Here is an 18,019-nt window from a genome sequence, read left to right on the forward strand (position 1 = left end):
CCAAGAAACTATGTAAATTGGTGTTTGGGCTTATCATCTGACTTCTAATAGTTATATATTCATGTATAAGGTCCTTAAAATATGTCAGAAAGATATGGGAATAATTAGACAAATAAAGAAGCTTATGAATCTATTAGTTTATGAGGTTAAAGTCAGAAAGTTCTGTTTTGTTTTAAGGAATGGAATCTCATTGCAATCAGTTATTTTAGATGAGAGTAACTTATGAACCATTTTGTATTATCTCAATTGAAAATACAGTTTTACTTTATTATTTAATCTAGAATTAACACCAATATGTAGAACATATCCTAATATAGATGCAAACTGCTCAAATGTTGCCTTAAAGTTGTTCCCATTGCTTAAAGGACTTCTAAGAGCAATAGTCAATGTTTGTACATCTATTCCATTTGAATATAGTTAAGAACTGAACATGTTTTGCTATATACAACTCATTTGATATAAACTATTCTCAACTTCATTTGTGTAACCATGGAACTTAGGGTGGAAAGCATCTATAATACAATAAGTGTTGTTACCTGTGTTGTCATATATATGATTAGATTTTTATCAGTATATAGTCCTCCTAGAAAAGGGAGGGTGGGAGAAAAATCTGTTACCAAAAATCCTACGAAAACAAATGTTGAAAACTATCTTTACATGTAACTGGAAAATAATAAAATACTTTTATGATAAAAAAGTAAGGATATCTATGTGGCACAGTGGATAAAGCACCAGCCCTGGATTCAGAAGCACCTGAGTTCAAATCCAGCCTCAGACACTTGATACTTACTCGCTGTGTGACCCTTGGCAAGTCATTTAACCCTCGCCCCACAAAAACAAACAAAAAAGTATATAGTTCTCCTAAAAGAGGAAAATTGGAATTAATTGGAGAAATTTTGAGAAAGTGACAAGATCAGACTGTTATATATGTCAAATGTATTATGATTCTAAGGGGATATATAAAAACTTAAATTCCCTTGTTTCAAGTAACCTATAGGTTTCTGATTTGCTGTTCTTATAACTCTATTGTTGATAAGACTGCAATCATATGGTTTGAGCTGGTTTCCACCACATGAACTAATTATTGGAAAAGTAAAATTTAGAAGGGTTTGCTAAATTGTATTGAGATCTGTTTTGTGAAGGATTTTAGCAGAAGCACTTAAAAATTCACAAGCAATGTGAAACAAGAGAAATAAATCTACTGACAAGAAGACCACTTCAGAGCTGCCTGAGAACAAGACCTATTCCAGAATATTCAGGAGAAGTTGTTTCTAGCAACAGATGACTGACTGCATGGGAACATCTGAAATCCAAAATGAAATGTGTTTATTAAGTGGACATTGGGAATGGGTTACTAAAATACAAGGAGACAATGTTAGTGTATGTTGATCATTTTTATTGTATTACTTTGGCTTTTGTTTCATAGTATCTATATTTTCTGTTTTTTTCTTAATTACTTTGGTGACATGTAAATCTCCTCTAAAAATTGTCCATGATTTTAGATATTCTTACTATGGCTTATCCTGCAATTAATCAGTCTTGTTAGTCTTATGTTAACCAGTCAGGAGAAATTGTGACAGGTCTCCCATTGACACTAAGGGAAAATTGAGAAAAGTAATTATTTTGATTCCATTTTGTGATTGAATCGATTCTGTATCACCCCCAATACATTGTAAAATCTCTAAAGTCATGTTTACTTGTCTCTGAACTTAGTTCAGAAATTCAGCTGGCCTATAATAACTTAAGTTTAGAAATCCATTTCTCCCAGTAATTACCAGATGCTATATAAACTCTTTTGTCAACTCCCTTGGGGTAGGGTGAAAGAAAATTGTAATAATTGTGCTAATTTTCCTGTTGGTTATGTCATCTTCCTGATTGTGCTTATTTTGGTATCATGTATTGTGTTTCCAGTGGTGCTAATTAATAAACTCCTCTGCTTACACAATGATAGCATAACCACTTATGTACCACTCTTGGATCCTTGGGGAAGATACTATCAGAAAGAATGTGTGAGCAGGTCACAAAAGATGGAGTAGAGTGAGCTCCCGAACTCATGACATGATCACTCCAAAAAACAACCAAATAACGCCATAGGAAAATGCCCAGAGCAGCAAAACACACAGAAGAATGTGCTGAAATCATCTTCTAACCAAGAACAGCTTGGAAGGTCAGAAGGGAGCTGCTGTGCTGATACAGGAGTCGAGCCCAACCCCACAGTCACCCTGACACAGAAACAGTCTCAGGAAGGCCTCACCAGAGAAGGAGACCCCCGGAGCCTCTGAATCAGCTGAAGCACCAATGTCGTCTGGAACTAAGCTCACAGTCTGGTGAGTGGGCTGAGCCCTGCCTGGGCAGGGGAGAGACTACAGGGGTCTATGCTGGTGCTAAGGCAGAACTTGGATTTTACACCCCTGCTGAGAACCAGGAGATGGGCTCAAGTAGAAGTGGTCCAGGTGGGGGAGGGACACAGGCTTGTCGGAGCTAACAACCACAACACACAAAGCTGGTTGATTAGCAAATTGGTCTGGGGTCATCTAGGACCAGGAAACAGGCCAGGCGAGTGAAGAACCTGATTCTCCTTAAATCATACCACCTGGGACTTCTTAAGCTTGGGATACTGCAGCCTGGAAACAGTGCCCCACTTTAAGGAGCTAAAAGTCTAGTAAAAGAAAGGCAAGATGAGCCGACAGAGAAAGGTGAGGACCATAGAAAGTTTCTTCAGTAACAAGGAAGACCAAGGGGCACCCTCAGAGAAAGATGTCAACATCAGGGCCACTATATCTAAAGCTTCCAAGAAAAATACGAATTGGTCTCAGGCCATAGAGGTACTCAAAAAGGACTTTGAAGATAAAATTAGAGAGGTAGAGGAAAAAATGGAAAGAGAAATGAGGGTTATGCAAGAAAGACATGAGAAAAAAGTCAACAGCTTGAAAAGTCAAATGGAAAAGAAGGTACAAAAGCTCTCTGATGAAAATAATTGCCTAAGAATTAGGATTGAACAAATGGAAGCCAGTGACTTTATGAGAAACCAAGACACAATAAAGCAAATCCAAATGAATAAAAAAATAGGGTAATGTGAAATATCTTCTGGGAAAAACTGCTGACCTGGAAAATAGATCCAGGAGACATAATTTGAAAATTATTGATCTACCTGAAAACCATGATCAAGGAAAGAGCTTAGACACCATCTTCCAAGATATTCTCAGGGAAAATTGCCCTGAAATTCTAGAAGAAGAAGCTAAAATAGAAATTGAAAGAATCCAGGTAATTAGACTTCATGCACTGCTCCTTTAGTCTCACATAGGATTAACTTATGGCTTATTCCATCACCCTATATAATACAAAATTATTATTTGAATAATTATAACTAAACAAGGATGTATCCTACTAAAATGATCTTATCAACATTACTTTTTCCAAGATAATTGTAAAATTTCTATACTTCACCTAATGTCATCGCAGATTGAATCACCATGGTTGAATTTATTATCATGCTCAATGCAGATACAGCCAGTACATAGATTAGGAACTAAAAAATGAACAAATAAGAAAAAGCATTAAAATTTTTCCAAGGCTTATCATTATTCAGTCATAGAGAAATCTAGACTCCATTTGGATTTTTTTTTAATTCTCCTCTACTCAATAGTATGACACAAAAGGATTTCCCCCCTCTGAATAAAGGCACTGTGACACAATGGATAAAGAACAGGTCATGAAAATCTGGGTTCAAGTCCTATCTCTGATAATTATTAGCTATTTGACCCTGGGCAAGTCATATCCTTTAGAATGCAGCCAAGACTTCAACTGCTAGCTTCCTCCCTCTCATAGTACCTTGTATTTAAACCACTCTTAAACATATATATTTATTCTGCATCTATATTTTATATGTACTTGTCTCCCCTATTGGCATATGAAATAAGGATCATTTCATTCCCTCTACTTGTATGCCCAACAGCCCAACTACAGAGCCTGGCATTCAGAAGGTGCTTAATAAATACTTGTTGATACTTATTGATTAGTTGAATTCATTCAACATCTCAGTGCTTTATATAGCTCTCTAAGACCATAAATTGCAGAGTTCTAACCTATGCTGAGAGACAGAGCTTCTCCACCTGGGATTTTCACTATACTAGTGAAATCCCTGGTTCAGTTCCTATCCCTTCCCTCTTTGAATATAACACTTGAGGTACAGAAGTTATTTACTACCTCAATAGGTATAATATTTTCTCTGTCATGGTGACAATGATGAAACTTCTTAGTTACTGTTGCCTATAGCAGCAGCCAAACCATCAGGGTAAGGCAGGCAGGCCCTCAGCTTGTACTGCAAGGGTTCCAAGCAGCTGTCAGCAGTAAAAACTACACAAAGGATGAGGGAGGTGGTTCCTGACCAAGAGCATATGTTGCTCTACTCACCCAGGTTCTAGAAACAAGTTGTGGTGATTCTCAGACATATAGAAGGCTCTAGAAGGTATTGTGACATTATGCTGAAACAAATAAGGCTGAGCCAGCTTCTTATTCCAGCACTGAGGTATATCTAGACTCCAGTGGGAGCCTCCAAAAAAGTTCAGGCATGTCAGCATAGAATTACCATCCTTACATATACATTTCCCAAATTGAAGTTGTGCAAAGGAGCAGAAAGAACATTTGAATGAGAATAAGGGTGCTCCATAAATTCTTGCTAACTAACTGACTTATTGCAGATGATGACTTTCCCAAACCCAGCACCAGCAAATGAGGTGTTCAGTCAATCAACAATTTCATGGACTAACATCTCTAATCAAGGCATATGTTGCCAAATTTGGATAATTAAGCTGGCTTTGTTGAACTGCTATTTTTTCCTCTTCTTTTTGTTCTTTGTTAAAAAGAGTTGACTATTTGGGGAGGAAAAGAGAGGAGAGAAGAATATATCTAAAAATAAAGATAATGTAAAAACAAAAGATAAAAAAATTACTCCTCACACACACAATTCTTCATCACTGTCCTCATTATGGTGTGTTTCGTTTTGTTTGTTTGTTTGTTTTTGCCATAAGTTCACATTTGTTTTTTCACAACCTCAAAAATCATATAATTAATGATATTGTTTTTTATGCAAATTCAATGTGAATACAAAAACTAAGAGACAGGCCCTGTCATATTATCAACATTTTCAAGTTCCTTTTAAGTTTCTTTCTTCTTAATAGAGGCAAATTAATTGTTTTGACTTGTCTCATTAGTCAAAATTATTTGCAAAGCACTTTACAAATATTATCTCATTTTAACCTTACAACAACCCTGGAAGGTAGGTGCTATTATTATTCCTATTTTATAGATGAAGAAACTGAGTCAGAGGTCAAGAGACATGCCCAGGGTCACCTAGCTAGTGTCTGAGGTGATATTCTAACTCAATTTTTTCTGACTCTAGGTCTACCGTACCACCTAGCTGCCTCAATTCAGAAAAAAAATAAGTTCACTGAATAGTATACCATATAACTGCTACAAAAGTAAAAGTAATTGGATGGATGGGGGAGAGCAGGGAATAGAAAAGTAAAGCTTTTGATTAATTACCATTTGTGGTAATTCTACTTTTTCTTCATTCAAGTTATAAATATCAGGAGCCAGGATTAAACTGAAAGATCCCTTAATGCCAGACCAGATGATAATAGTTCCCCACCTCCAATTGTATTCACAACAAGAATTTAGTAATACAGGGCTTACTAGCAGAATAGTTATCATCCTGTGCAAAGAAAAACATCAGAAACAAAAATCAAGGTATGGATCAGAGAATCTTAGGGTTGGAAGGGGCCTAATAGATCACCTATTTCAACCTCCTACCCCACACAGGAATCTCCTAATAAGAAGTCATCATGTATTCTGGCTGTAATTTTTTATTTTAAATAATATTTTCCCGAATTAGATGTAAAAACAATTTTTAACTATTGAGTTCCAAATTCCATCCTTCCCCCCTCCCTGAGACAATAAGTAATCTTATGTAGGTTGTACATGTACATGTGCAATCATGTAAAACATATCCATAGTAGTCATTTTGTGGAAGGAAGAAAAGAGGGAGGGAGAGGGAAGGAAGAAGGAGGGAGGGAGAGAAGGGAAGAAAGAAGGGGAGAGAGGGAAGGAAGGAAGGAAGGGAGGAAAGAAGGAAGGAAGGAGGGAGGGAGGGAGAGAAGGAAAGAAGGAAGAGGAGAGAGGGAAGGAAGGGGAGGGAAGGAAGGAAGGAACTGATGCTGAGTGAAGTGAGCAGAACGAAGTGAAAGTTGTACATCACATAATGTTGCTGTTACTGTGTACAACTTTCTCTTGGTTCTGCTCACTTCACTCAGCATCAGTTCATGTGAGTCTTTTCTGTTTTTTCTGAAATAACCTACTATTAAGTTCTTACAGCACAATAGTGATGATCAACTGTGATAGAATTAGCTCTTCTCAGCAATACAATGATCCAAGACAATTCCAAAAGACTTATGATGGAAAATGCTCTCTACATCCAGAAAAAGAACTATGGCTGAACAAGTTGTGGTATATGAATGTAATGGAATACTATTGTGCTATTGTACTATGGTGTCTGAATGCAGATCGAAGCATACTATTTTCACTTTTTGTTGTTGTTGCTGTTGTTTTGTTTCTTCTTTCTTGTGGTTTTTCCCTTTTGTTCTGATTCTTCTCTCACGACATGAAGAGGAAATATATATATATTTTTTTTTCTTTTTTTTAGTTAGGCAATTGGGGTTAAGTGACTTGCCCAGGGTCACACAGCTAGTAAGTGTTAAGTGTCTGAGGCTGGATTTGAATTCAGGTACTCCTGACTCCAGGGCCGGTGCTCTATCTACTGCGTCACCTAGCTGCCCCGGAAATATATTTTTTAAAAAACAAACAAGTTGTGGAGTATGGTTGTGATGGAATACTACTGTGCTTTAAGAAATGATGAGCTCAATTATCTTAGAAAAGTATGGAAATACCTGCACAAAATGGTAAAGAGCAAAGTCAGCAGCACCAAGAAAACATTGTATATAGTAACATCAGTATTGATTTTAAAATGACTTTATGCAACTAAATTATTTTGACTATTATAAATACACAAATTTAAAATAAAGGACGTATAATTAAAGACAGTATCTATATCCAAAGAATGAATTGATAGAAGTATGTATAGAATAATTATGCATATATATGAATGTGTATGGATATATATATATATGTGTGTATGGATATATATGTGTATGGATATATATATATATACCTATTTGTGTCTAATGGTAGCCATCTCTAGGGTGGGGGACAGAAGAAAAAAAAGAAAAAGAAAAAAAGTACATGAAAACTTTGTTATACATTTAAAAGGAATAGCAAGCTATACATAATAGATTTGCAGTTTCATGTGCAGTTATCCTTTCTATGTTATGTAAATGCTTGTTTTATTCCATAAATTAAAAATAAAATAAATTTAAAAGAAAGTGATTTTAAAAGAAATATATAAACTTGAGAACCTAATTTTAACAAGTTTCAACAGAATTCATCTTACCTTGTAACATTCACTGCTACAAATAATATTATGATGAAAATTAAGTTGTGAAATTCCAAGCGGCTAAGATCTTCACATCCAATCACAATGCCAATGAAAGTGAATATGAAAGATTGGAATGTAAATGACAGCATGAGCAAGAACCTATGTTGAAAGGAAGTCATATTTTAATGTATTAACTTTTAACTATTCATTTCACTTCCTCATGGGCTCAGGAATCTGGCTTTCTCAGTCCACCACAAACAAGATTTGTTGTATCAAGCATTGTTGGAAAGAACAACAAGACTGGGTTACAACTCAGAGTCCTGTCCCATGATTCTCCTAATTCTCATCACCTCAATACCAAAGGCTTTTCTCCCCCATCCCCCCAGAGTGACAATGGGAAGTTATTAAAACATAAAAAGAAAGGTCCCAGTTCTCAGCACTTGGCTGAAGAAGTATAAATTGTCCTCTAGCGACAGTCAAGCCCACAGCAGAGACAGCATCAGCTGATCTACATCCAGTTCCTTAAGTTAATTTTTCAAGTTTAAACGACTATAGTTAGAATTCATTACCAAAAAATACAAAACATAACAAAACATAATAAAATATAGCAAAGATATAAAATAAAATAGTAATAATCTTACTTAGTAATTGTGATATCAATTCCTGGCCTAAAGCTTAAGGAATCTAAAAGAAGCCCGAGAGTAATTAGAGCAACAATGCCTGAAAATCCCAGATATTCAGCTAGGGAGAAAGAGAAATGAATGAAATTAAAGGCGTGAAAATCCATGTACTCTATTTTTGTTATCCAATATTCATGCAAAAATGGTTTCTCAGGACCCCAGTTCGAACTGTCACTCTTTCCTATTGTACTCCCACGTCTCTGGGCAAGTCCACTTAACCTCTCTGAGCCTCAGTTGTCTCCTCTGTTTAATAGTATTTACAATACCTACCTCATAGAGGTGTGCTAAGAATCCAACACATCAAGTACATAAACCACACACCTATTTCTGCTACAGTCAGCTTGATAAATTGTCTATACTGCTTCAAACTAGATTCAGACCTGGGGGATAACTTCTGTATGATGTAATTACTAAGGTTTTCTTTTCCAAGTCTCCTAATTCCAAAGACATTGTACAGGGCTCTCATAATCCCTTAAGGCTAAATTCTCAGAACTACTCCCTATATTAGGAGTGTGTGGAAACCAGCTGAAACCTGCTAGACAGATTTTTAAGTTTTCAGTGTGTGCATTTTATACCTTGGAAATTAAATTTAAAAGGGTGCAATGGAGAAAGGGACAAGAAAGAGAAAGGTCCCCCCCCAAAAAAAAATACTGCTTCTCAACTTTAGTCAGTCAGTCAGTCATTCAGTTAATAAGTTTTTAAGTGTTCCCTATGTTCCAGACACAGCGCTAAGTGTTTGGGATTCAAAGAATGTCAAAAGCATGGTCCCCTGACTTCAAAGTACTCAGTAGAGACAACAGGCAAATAATATGTACATACGAGATAAACAAAATAACATGTGGAAGGTAATTTCTGAGAGAAGGCACTAGCAGAGGCAGAAAGGGAGTTAAAGAGGGAGTTAGGGGGGCAGCTAGGTGGTGCAGTGGAGAAAGCACCGGCCCTGGATTCAGGAGGACCTGAGTTCAAATCCGGCCTCAGACACTTGACACTCTCTAGCTGTGTGACCCTGGGCAAGTCACTTAACCCTCCTTGCCCTGCAAAACAAAACAAAACAAAACAAAAAAAAAAGAGGGAGTTAGGATCACAGAAGTGGAAATCATTAGAAAAGTCCTCTTGTAGAAAGTGGCATTTCAACTGAGTCTTGAAGGAAGTCAATTGATTTTAGGCAAAAATCACTTTGGCAAGTAGGTGGAGGAAAGATTGGAGTGGGCAGAGGCTATTGCAACTGTCCAGGTGAAAGGTGAAGAGAACCTGCACAAAAGTGGTGGCTGTTGAGTTGAGAGAAAGGGATATACATGGAGACATAGGGAAGTTAGAAACAATATGATTCACTTCCTATTGCTCAATATAGGTATTAACAGAGTAACCAACGTGACTGCCATCTTTTCCACTATTTGGATGCTCTCCTTTTCCTGAGGATTCTTCCTCACCCTAGTACTGGATTCCTGTACACTCTCAGTGCTAAGACAGCTAGTCCCCACAAGGAATCATGGCTCCTCATCACTCTGCCCAGACACTTCCAGACTTGGGCTTTTCACCTGTCCTCTACTACCCCAGAATTCTACCTCTCTGATGACAAGGAGAAGATTGAGGAAAATTAAAATTGGGTTGTCTTATTTAATAATCAATTTTTTATGTGATCCATCCTTAGGACTTCAGGGTATGACTCTTGTGTTCTTGCTTTTCCTTTCCCAAATTTTGGGGTGACCCATAGGGGAGACCAAAGCAATGAAAACCTGGTTGAGCTAAGATTTCTGGAGGCAGCTGTCTCTTGTGGAGCAACTGACAATTCCTTGAGGGCAAGAGATAGGTATAACACCTGAAGTACAACCCTTCTACCCATCAGGTTTACCTTATGTTTGCCAGAGGAGGTCCCAATGAAGTACTATCAGGTCAATCAGAAGAAAGACACACCTGGATTTGAAGGCCCTGGCACCTTCAGATGGGGTCTTTGGCAACCAAGAGTCTAATAACCTCAATTTCTTGGTTATTCCTACCCTAAATAATAAATTTATTAAATCATGCTTAGGATTTTGTCTCTTAGAATTTTAATCTCAACATATCTAAATGAAATACTGTCCTCTCACTTATCTTACTTAATTTATCTTTGAGGTTATGAGGGTAGGCAGGAATTCTGAAGCTAGGGTTTCATTGAAGAGGGTGGGCCCTCATTCTTTAGAGTAAGAGTTTGGGCTAGATAACCTCTGTAGTCACTTCCAACTCTGGATTCTTTGATAGCTATAAGGAGTGAGTAATCAGAGAAGAAGTGATAGGAAAAGTCAAACACAAAGGAATGATAGAGCACTCAGGGAAGTAACTGTAGTGTCAAAAGGATGATATGACAGCTTAAACAAAAGGATATGATGGCAGAGGTTTCATAAGAAAAAAAGGGTAAAGAAAAAAAATAACAGATCCAGAAAAAGATAGGGGATAAAAATAATAAGCAATTCACTTCTATGTATAGCACATATCTTTTTTCCCCTTTTCTTACCAATATAGAAAGTCAAGTATGCCATTGAGAAGCAAAGAATTACATTAGTTACTGTATCACCAAATATGTCTGCCATCATGTATTGGGCAATTTTTGCACTCCAAGATCCCACTAGAAGACCTCCAATGATGTTTATAAGTACACCTCCTACTACATAGAGCTCTGTTTTAGAAAAGAAAAGAAAAGAATGGCTGAATTGTACATCTTACATATTGCATAAGAGGTGTCTATGACATCTCCATCCTTGCCTATCTGAATGCTACTGTTCTGCCATGTTTGAAAAAGAACTGTATTGAGTCAGGGGGCTTACAGCTAATCCTGGCTCAGTCATTAATTAACTGTAAGTGACAACCTTTTGGGGTCTCAGAAGCTGTGAGAGAGGCAACCTTAAAGGATAGCCCATTGGACTTGGGGGTTAGGAAGATCTGGGTTCAAATACTTACTCAGATACTTACTAGCTGTGTAACCCTGGGCAAGTCACTTCACCTCTACAAGGATCAGTTTCCCCACTGGTAAAATAGGGAATTGGGCTCAATGTCTTCTAAGGTACCTTCCGGTTCTAAAATCTATGACCCACAACTAGGCAATGCACAACATTCCCTTCCAAATGTATCTGAAATTCTAAAAATCTGTCAATTTCTGTTTCTCCATAGCAGCCAGAGGAACAGAATGGTCAAGGCAGACATTCAGTTAGAGGTGTCATTTCCCACCACCAAATCATAGAGAAAGGACCTAAAGAAAGAAGCTGTTTGATTAAATGTCTATAGAGTTCTCACTGTTTAATTCAAATATTTCTTGGTGTGTGGCTAATCTAATGCTTTCCTCTTTTCATCTCTCTCAACCACTGACAACCTTCACAGCCAACTCTTTTTTTCATGCAAATCATATTTTCATATTAGCCATGTTGCAAAAAACAAAATAAAAAACAAGAAATATAAAGAAAGTGAAAAAAGTATGCTTCAGTCTGCACGGAGTTCATTAGTTCTCTCTGGAGGTAGTGGCCATTTTCCATCATAAGTCCTTTGGAATTATCTTGGATCATTGTATTGATTAGAGTAGCTAAGTCTTTTGCAGTTGATTATCCTTACAGTATTGCTGTTACTTTTATAATGTTCTGGTTATGCTCATGCATCAGTTTACTTTGTATCAGTTGATATAAGTCTTCTCAGGTTTTTCTGAAACCAGACTGCTCATCATTTCTTGTAGCACAATAGTATTCCATCACAGTCATTTACAACATCTTGTTCAGTGATTCTCCAATTGATGGGCATCCCATCAATTTCTAATTCATTGCTACCACAAAAAGCTGCTATAAACATTTTTGTAAATATAAATCCTTATTCCTTTTCTTTCATTTCTTTGGAGTATAGACCTAGTAGTGGTATTGCTGGATCAAATGGTATGCACAGTTTTATATGCCTTTAGTCATAGTTCCAAATAGTTCTCCAGAATAGTTGGACCAGTTTACAACCCCGCCAACAGTGCATTTGTGTCCCAGTTTTTCCACATCCCCATCAGCACTTATTTTTCTTTTCTATCATATTAGTCAGTCTGGTATGTATGAGGTAGTACCTCAAAGTTTTTAAATTTGTATTTCTCTAATCATTGGTGATTTAAGAGCATTTTTTTCATGTGACTATTGATAGCTTTGATTTCTTCATATGAAAACTGCATGCTCATATCCTTTGACCACTTATCAATTGGGGAATGGCTCTTAATTTTTACAAATTTGGCTCAGTTCCCTATATATTTGGGAAATTAGGCCTTTATCAGAGATACTTGCTATAAATATTTTTCCCACTTCCCTTCTAATTTTAGATGCATTCATTTTGTTTTATAAAACCTTTTTAATTTCATGTAATCAAAACTATCTCTTACCTCTATCTCTTGTTTGGTCATAAACTCTTCCCCTATCCACAAATATGTTATGATTCAAATTAAGGGAAACCAAAGCACAAAGTTCTGAGCATGTTCAATTTATTGATAAGGTTAGCAATTACCAATAAAAGGGGTCTTTAGCTCCCCTGCAAGCAAAAAAGACCCCAAATAAAGGCAGATAGATCATTTGACAGACAAAAGGAGAAGTATCCTAAGCCCAAAGGAAGCCTCATAAATGGGGAAAACAATATAATTGGTTACATAGTCTGAAGCATCAGGGCATGAGGAACAATGAGATTAGTTGAGAATTAGGAATGAAGGCTAATGACTCCTCCCTCATCTTGTTGCTATAGAAAACTCATTTGATGGTGTCTATCCACCTGCATGGCTAGTTAGTGTCACAGCAATAACAGACCAGGCTTTCTTGAAAGACATCCAGTGTTGCAAAGATAACAGACCAGACTCCCTGGCATCCACCTGCATCCTTCAAGGACAACAGATTTCCTTGATACAAAAATAGAGCAGTGATTATCAGGAAAACTGAACTTCTAACTTAAATAACTCACAGAGGAAAGCTGAATTTTTAAACTTAACTCAGACAAAGAAACATGACTTAGGCAGCATAGAGAATAGAATGCATTTCGAAAGTGGAGACTATCCATTTGATTTTCTCAGATATGACAGGTAAATTTTTCCATGCTCATCTAATTTACATATCACCTTTTATATCTAGATCATTTACCCATCTTGACATTCTTGTGATGTATGGTGTGACATATTGGTCTATGCCTATTTTCTATCAAACTGCTTTCCAGTTTTACCAGCAATTTTGTCAAATGATGAATTCTTGCCCCCCAAAACTTGGATCTTTGGGTTATCAAACACTTGATTACTATAGTCATTTAATAATATGTATTGTGTACCTAATCTATTCCACTGATCTACCACTCTCTTTCTTTTTTAAAACTTGTATCTTTTTATGATTTCTTATTTTTCCCATATATATATTTTATTATTTTCAAGTTACATGTAGAGATAGCTTTCAACATTTGTTTTTCTTTTCTTTTCTTTTCTTTTTTTTTGTGGGGCAATGAGGGTTAAGTGTCTTGCCCAGAGTCACACAGCTAGTTAGTGTCAAGCATATGATCTGGATTTGAACTCAGGTCCTCCTGAATCCAGGGCCGGTGTTTTATCCACTGTGCCACCTAGCTGTCCTCAACATTTGTTTTTATAAGATTTCCAATTACAAATTTTTCTCCCTCCCTCCCCTCCCTGCCCCCCTCCCCAAGACAGCAAGTAATCTGATATAGGTTATATGTGTACAATCACATTAAACATATTTCTGCATTAGTCATGTAATGAAAGAAGAATCCGAGCAAAAAGGAAAAACCTCAAAAAAGAAAAATAACAACAACAAAAACAATAGAAATAGTATGGTTCAATACCACTCTATTTCTTAGCCAGCATCAGATTGTTTTCATAATTATGATTCTGTAAGATAGTTTGAAATCTGGTACTGCTAGGCTTCCTTCCTTCATTTTTTTCATTGATTCCCTTGATATTCCAGATTAATTTTCTTACATTTTTTTCTAGTTTTATAAAATAATTACTTGGCATTTTGGTTGGTATTTCACTGAATAGGTTAATTAATGTAAGCAGAATTGACATTTTTTTATTATCTTGGCTCACACAGTCAACTCTTGAAACACAATCTAGTTCCACTATAGAAAAGAGCTTGGTGATGGTAAGGGAGAAATGAACATAGAGCAAATCTCTATCCCAAAAACTCTTCTGGATACAAAACTTAATAAATTGCCCAGTAAACCAGCTCACTCCAGAGTAAGGTTGACAAAATTATCCATGCTTCTTTTCCCTTCTCTTGTCTCGTCTGTATCATGCCTAGAGACTAATGAAGACTTACCTCCAGGACCCACTGAGCATTAGTTTCAGAAATCTGGCAAGTCCCACTTCTTAGGTTCCAATTGGCACCTTCCCAGGTCCTGATCGGAACCCTTGGATTGCCTTCATCTCAAGAATCAATCACTCTGACCTCATCTTTCAAGCTGTACACACTAATCAATGAAAGCTTAGATTCATTTGAGTATTTATTTCAGTATTATCTATAGTCCTTCCTCTGTACCCTAAGCATGTACCATGGCCTGGTCCAGCTTCTAACTCCATCAAAGAATGGCTCCTGGATGATCATTCCTGACCTCCCTTTTTGTTAACCTTAACCTTCTTGGACTTCAACATTCATGTGGAAAAGGAGATGCTACCTAAGGTGAGTTGGGAGAAAAGTAATAGATACAGTAGCTAGGGTCCTGCAATGAATACAGGCGGTACAGAGAGAGGCACTCACCCCGTTTGTGCCCAAAGAAACACAAAGTTAATCTTTTGGATGTGAAGGTGGTGTCGAGTGTAGAATGCTAGATGTGAAATTAGGAAGAACTGGATTCAAATACTGCTGTAGACACTTATTAGTTGTGTGAACCAGAGCAAAACAATTATCTTTTCTCAGCCTCAGTTTCCTCATCTGTAAAATGAAGGCGTTAGGACTAGATGGCTGCCACTGTGTCTTCCAGCTCTAAATTTATGATTTAACCTAGTATGTAATTTTTAATTAGCCAAAAATGATGCACAGGAAAATCATTGAAGCCAAGGCACCTTAAATTGCATTTAGTTCTAGAATATCTTTTGTTTTCCTTTTTTTTTTTAAATGAAGCAATTGGGGTTAAGTGACTTGCCCAGGGTCACATGGCTAGTAAGTGTTAAGTGTCTGAGGCCGGATTTGAACTCAGGTACTCCTGACTCCAGGGCCGGTGTTCTATCCACTGCGCCACCCAGCTGCCCCAGTTCTAGAATATCTTGAAATATACCATGTGAACTTGATCAAAAACAAAAGTTCCTACCTTTTAAATCTGAAGTCCATTTTCTGTAACCTCTAAAAGTCCCAAAAGATACAACACTGACACCACAGCTAATCAATGATTCTCCTCTAATGATATCAATTAGTATTTTGGAAACACCTTTAAAAAAAGGAAAAAATCATGATAAATGGTATGAATTTCATGGGAATGTCACATATGGCAAAAGTGGCTATGTGCAAGTGAACAGATACTCAAATAGAAGAAGGGAAGGGAAGGAAGGAAGGAAGGAAGGAAGGAAGGAAGGAAGGAAGGAAGGAAGGAAGGAAGGAAGGAAGGAAGGAAGGAAGGAAGGAAGGAAGGAAGGAAGGAAGGAAGGAAGGAAGGAAGGAAGGAAGGAAGGAAGGAAGGAAGGAAGAAGGGAAGGGAATGTTTACCAACTGCCTGGAACATAGTGAGTACTGTATAAATGCTAGGTATCATCATCATTATTTTTATTAAATACAAAATGTTGATTATTTTTCTGGGAATTCAGGGGATTTTCAAGTGATTTGTTCAAGATCTCAAGATAATAATAATTATTAAATATAACATACCTATATTTTTCAGGGGATTCACAGACTGAAGAGGATCTGTGATGCCAATAGCAATACTAAAGAGTAGGCAAGATTGAATATCCCATTTATACTTATTTAATTTCATAACAATGTATCCAATTAAAATGAAAGCTCCAACAAAACCTGTCATTCCAGTTATTAAGATCTGTGAAATCAAGTTATAACATATAATTAGACTTATTTACTTTCAATAATTGAATCTTAATTACCTATTTATATAATAACAGACCTTGTAGATGTTTTTAAAAATTGTATTCTAGTCCAACTGTCTGCCTGTCAGAAAATACATATATGTTTTTAAAATGTCTTACAAGGTCTTAAAATGTCACCTAAATTCCTAATGCCATAGGTTTAATTGCTTTCCTCTTATGTTCAGTGCTAAAGATTGAGAAAAAGTCCTTACACTATCCAGCAGTTAGAGTTGTTCAGTCAATTTCAGTCATGTCCAACTCTTCATACCCCATTTGGGGTTTTCTTGGCAAAGATATTGGAGTAATTTACCATTTCCTTCTCCAGCTCATTTTAAAAATGAGGAAACTGAGACAAACATGGTTAAGTAACTTGCCCAGAGTCACAGAGCTAATAAGTATCTGAGGCCAGATTTGAACTCAGGGAGATCAGTCTTCCTGACTCCAGGCCTGGCACTCTATCGACTGTACCACCTAGCTGCCCCTTTCTTTACCCATCATTAATTGCAAAATGAACAGATTTTCAATGGAGAAAAGGTTTATTAGCAATGACATAATTACATGTAATTTCTCTGAAACACTGGAACTGATGGATAATATGTACCTATACATGCCAATTCTAGGCATCAAAGCTAAGCTATATTTTGGTTTTGGTTTTTTTGTTTGTTTGTTTGTTTGTTTGGTGAGGCAGTTGGGGTTAAGTGACTTGCCCAGGGTCACACAACTAGTAAGTGTTAAGTGTCTGAGGTCAGATTTGAACTCAGGTCCTCCTGACTCCAGGGTCGGTACTCTATCCACTGCGCCACCTAGCTGCCCCCAAAGCTAAGCTATATTTTCCAAACATGGAGAGAGTGGAAACTATTTGCTATGGATCTATACTGATACAATGGACAAAAAAATCGTGGGTTTGCCAGTCAAGGTACAACCAGTGAGGTTCATGGGGTAGAAATGCGTGTAAAATGTTAAGATGGGAAACTGTTTTGTATTTACTTTCATTTTTTACCACTATAAATGGTCTACCACATACCATACACACTATGATTCAATGTTTATCTCTACTTTTTGGTATGAAAAATCAGCTTGTCCACCCCCATCCTTTGTAAGTCACCACCATTTCTCTTGTGGAGTGATTACTACAACTCGTAGAGAATGACAAGTAGTTGAAGTGGGGCAAGTGGGTTGGGCCAAAGGCTGAAAGCAAACCATTAAGAAGCAGGCAAATCATCTGTTGCCAATCACCCTTTACTTTTGGCTCTATCCCCAGTTATAACCTTCTGAAATAAGACAAAGAACTTGAAATCTTGACCTTAACCACTTTGGGTCACATGTTCATCCAAATCAAATGTTTCTTTGTTGTTGTTTAATTCTATCTAAAGCTCTTTCTCCTGACTGTCCCCACTTAATTTTCTATTCCTACATTTCTTTGTTTTCAGCACAGAAGGATATGATCACTTAGAAAGATCCAAATACTCGCAGAGAATGATAACTGAGTCATTTACTAAGGGAATCCAGCTTTTTAAAAATCTTTTTTTGTTGTTGTTTTCCTGTAAGAATCTAGTGTTTTTACAACTTTACAATGCATTTGAATGCTGACCAAAAGGAATATAGTATACTCCTCTCCCTTTGCCTCCAGGGGTCTCCTCATTCCAAAACATCATCTCCTACTCCCCTCCACCTCTCTAAAACCTACACATTCTCTCAGCCTCAACTCAAGTCCCATTGCCTACCCAGCCCCTTTCAGAACAAGGTGATCTCATCCTCTTCTAAATTCCTCTCCCCACTCATTTGGAAGTGCCACCTTGTATTATCTTT

At 37.0% G+C, this 18,019-nt stretch overlaps 1 protein-coding gene across 1 annotated transcript in view; it reads right to left on the reverse strand.

The window, feature by feature from the left end:
• SLC9C2 (solute carrier family 9 member C2 (putative)) overlaps positions 1 to 18,019 on the reverse strand; it is a 99,900-nt gene that overhangs the window by 54,687 nt on the left and 27,194 nt on the right. The window contains 7 exon segments of the mRNA XM_044003123.1: positions 3,448 to 3,529; positions 5,545 to 5,713; positions 7,505 to 7,648; positions 8,131 to 8,230; positions 10,661 to 10,822; positions 15,448 to 15,564; positions 15,999 to 16,164. Of these exon segments, the coding sequence (XP_043859058.1) occupies positions 3,448 to 3,529; positions 5,545 to 5,713; positions 7,505 to 7,648; positions 8,131 to 8,230; positions 10,661 to 10,822; positions 15,448 to 15,564; positions 15,999 to 16,164 (940 nt within the window).

This window comes from Dromiciops gliroides, chromosome 4, assembly GCF_019393635.1.
Source record: "Dromiciops gliroides isolate mDroGli1 chromosome 4, mDroGli1.pri, whole genome shotgun sequence".
Taxonomy (NCBI): domain Eukaryota; kingdom Metazoa; phylum Chordata; class Mammalia; order Microbiotheria; family Microbiotheriidae; genus Dromiciops; species Dromiciops gliroides.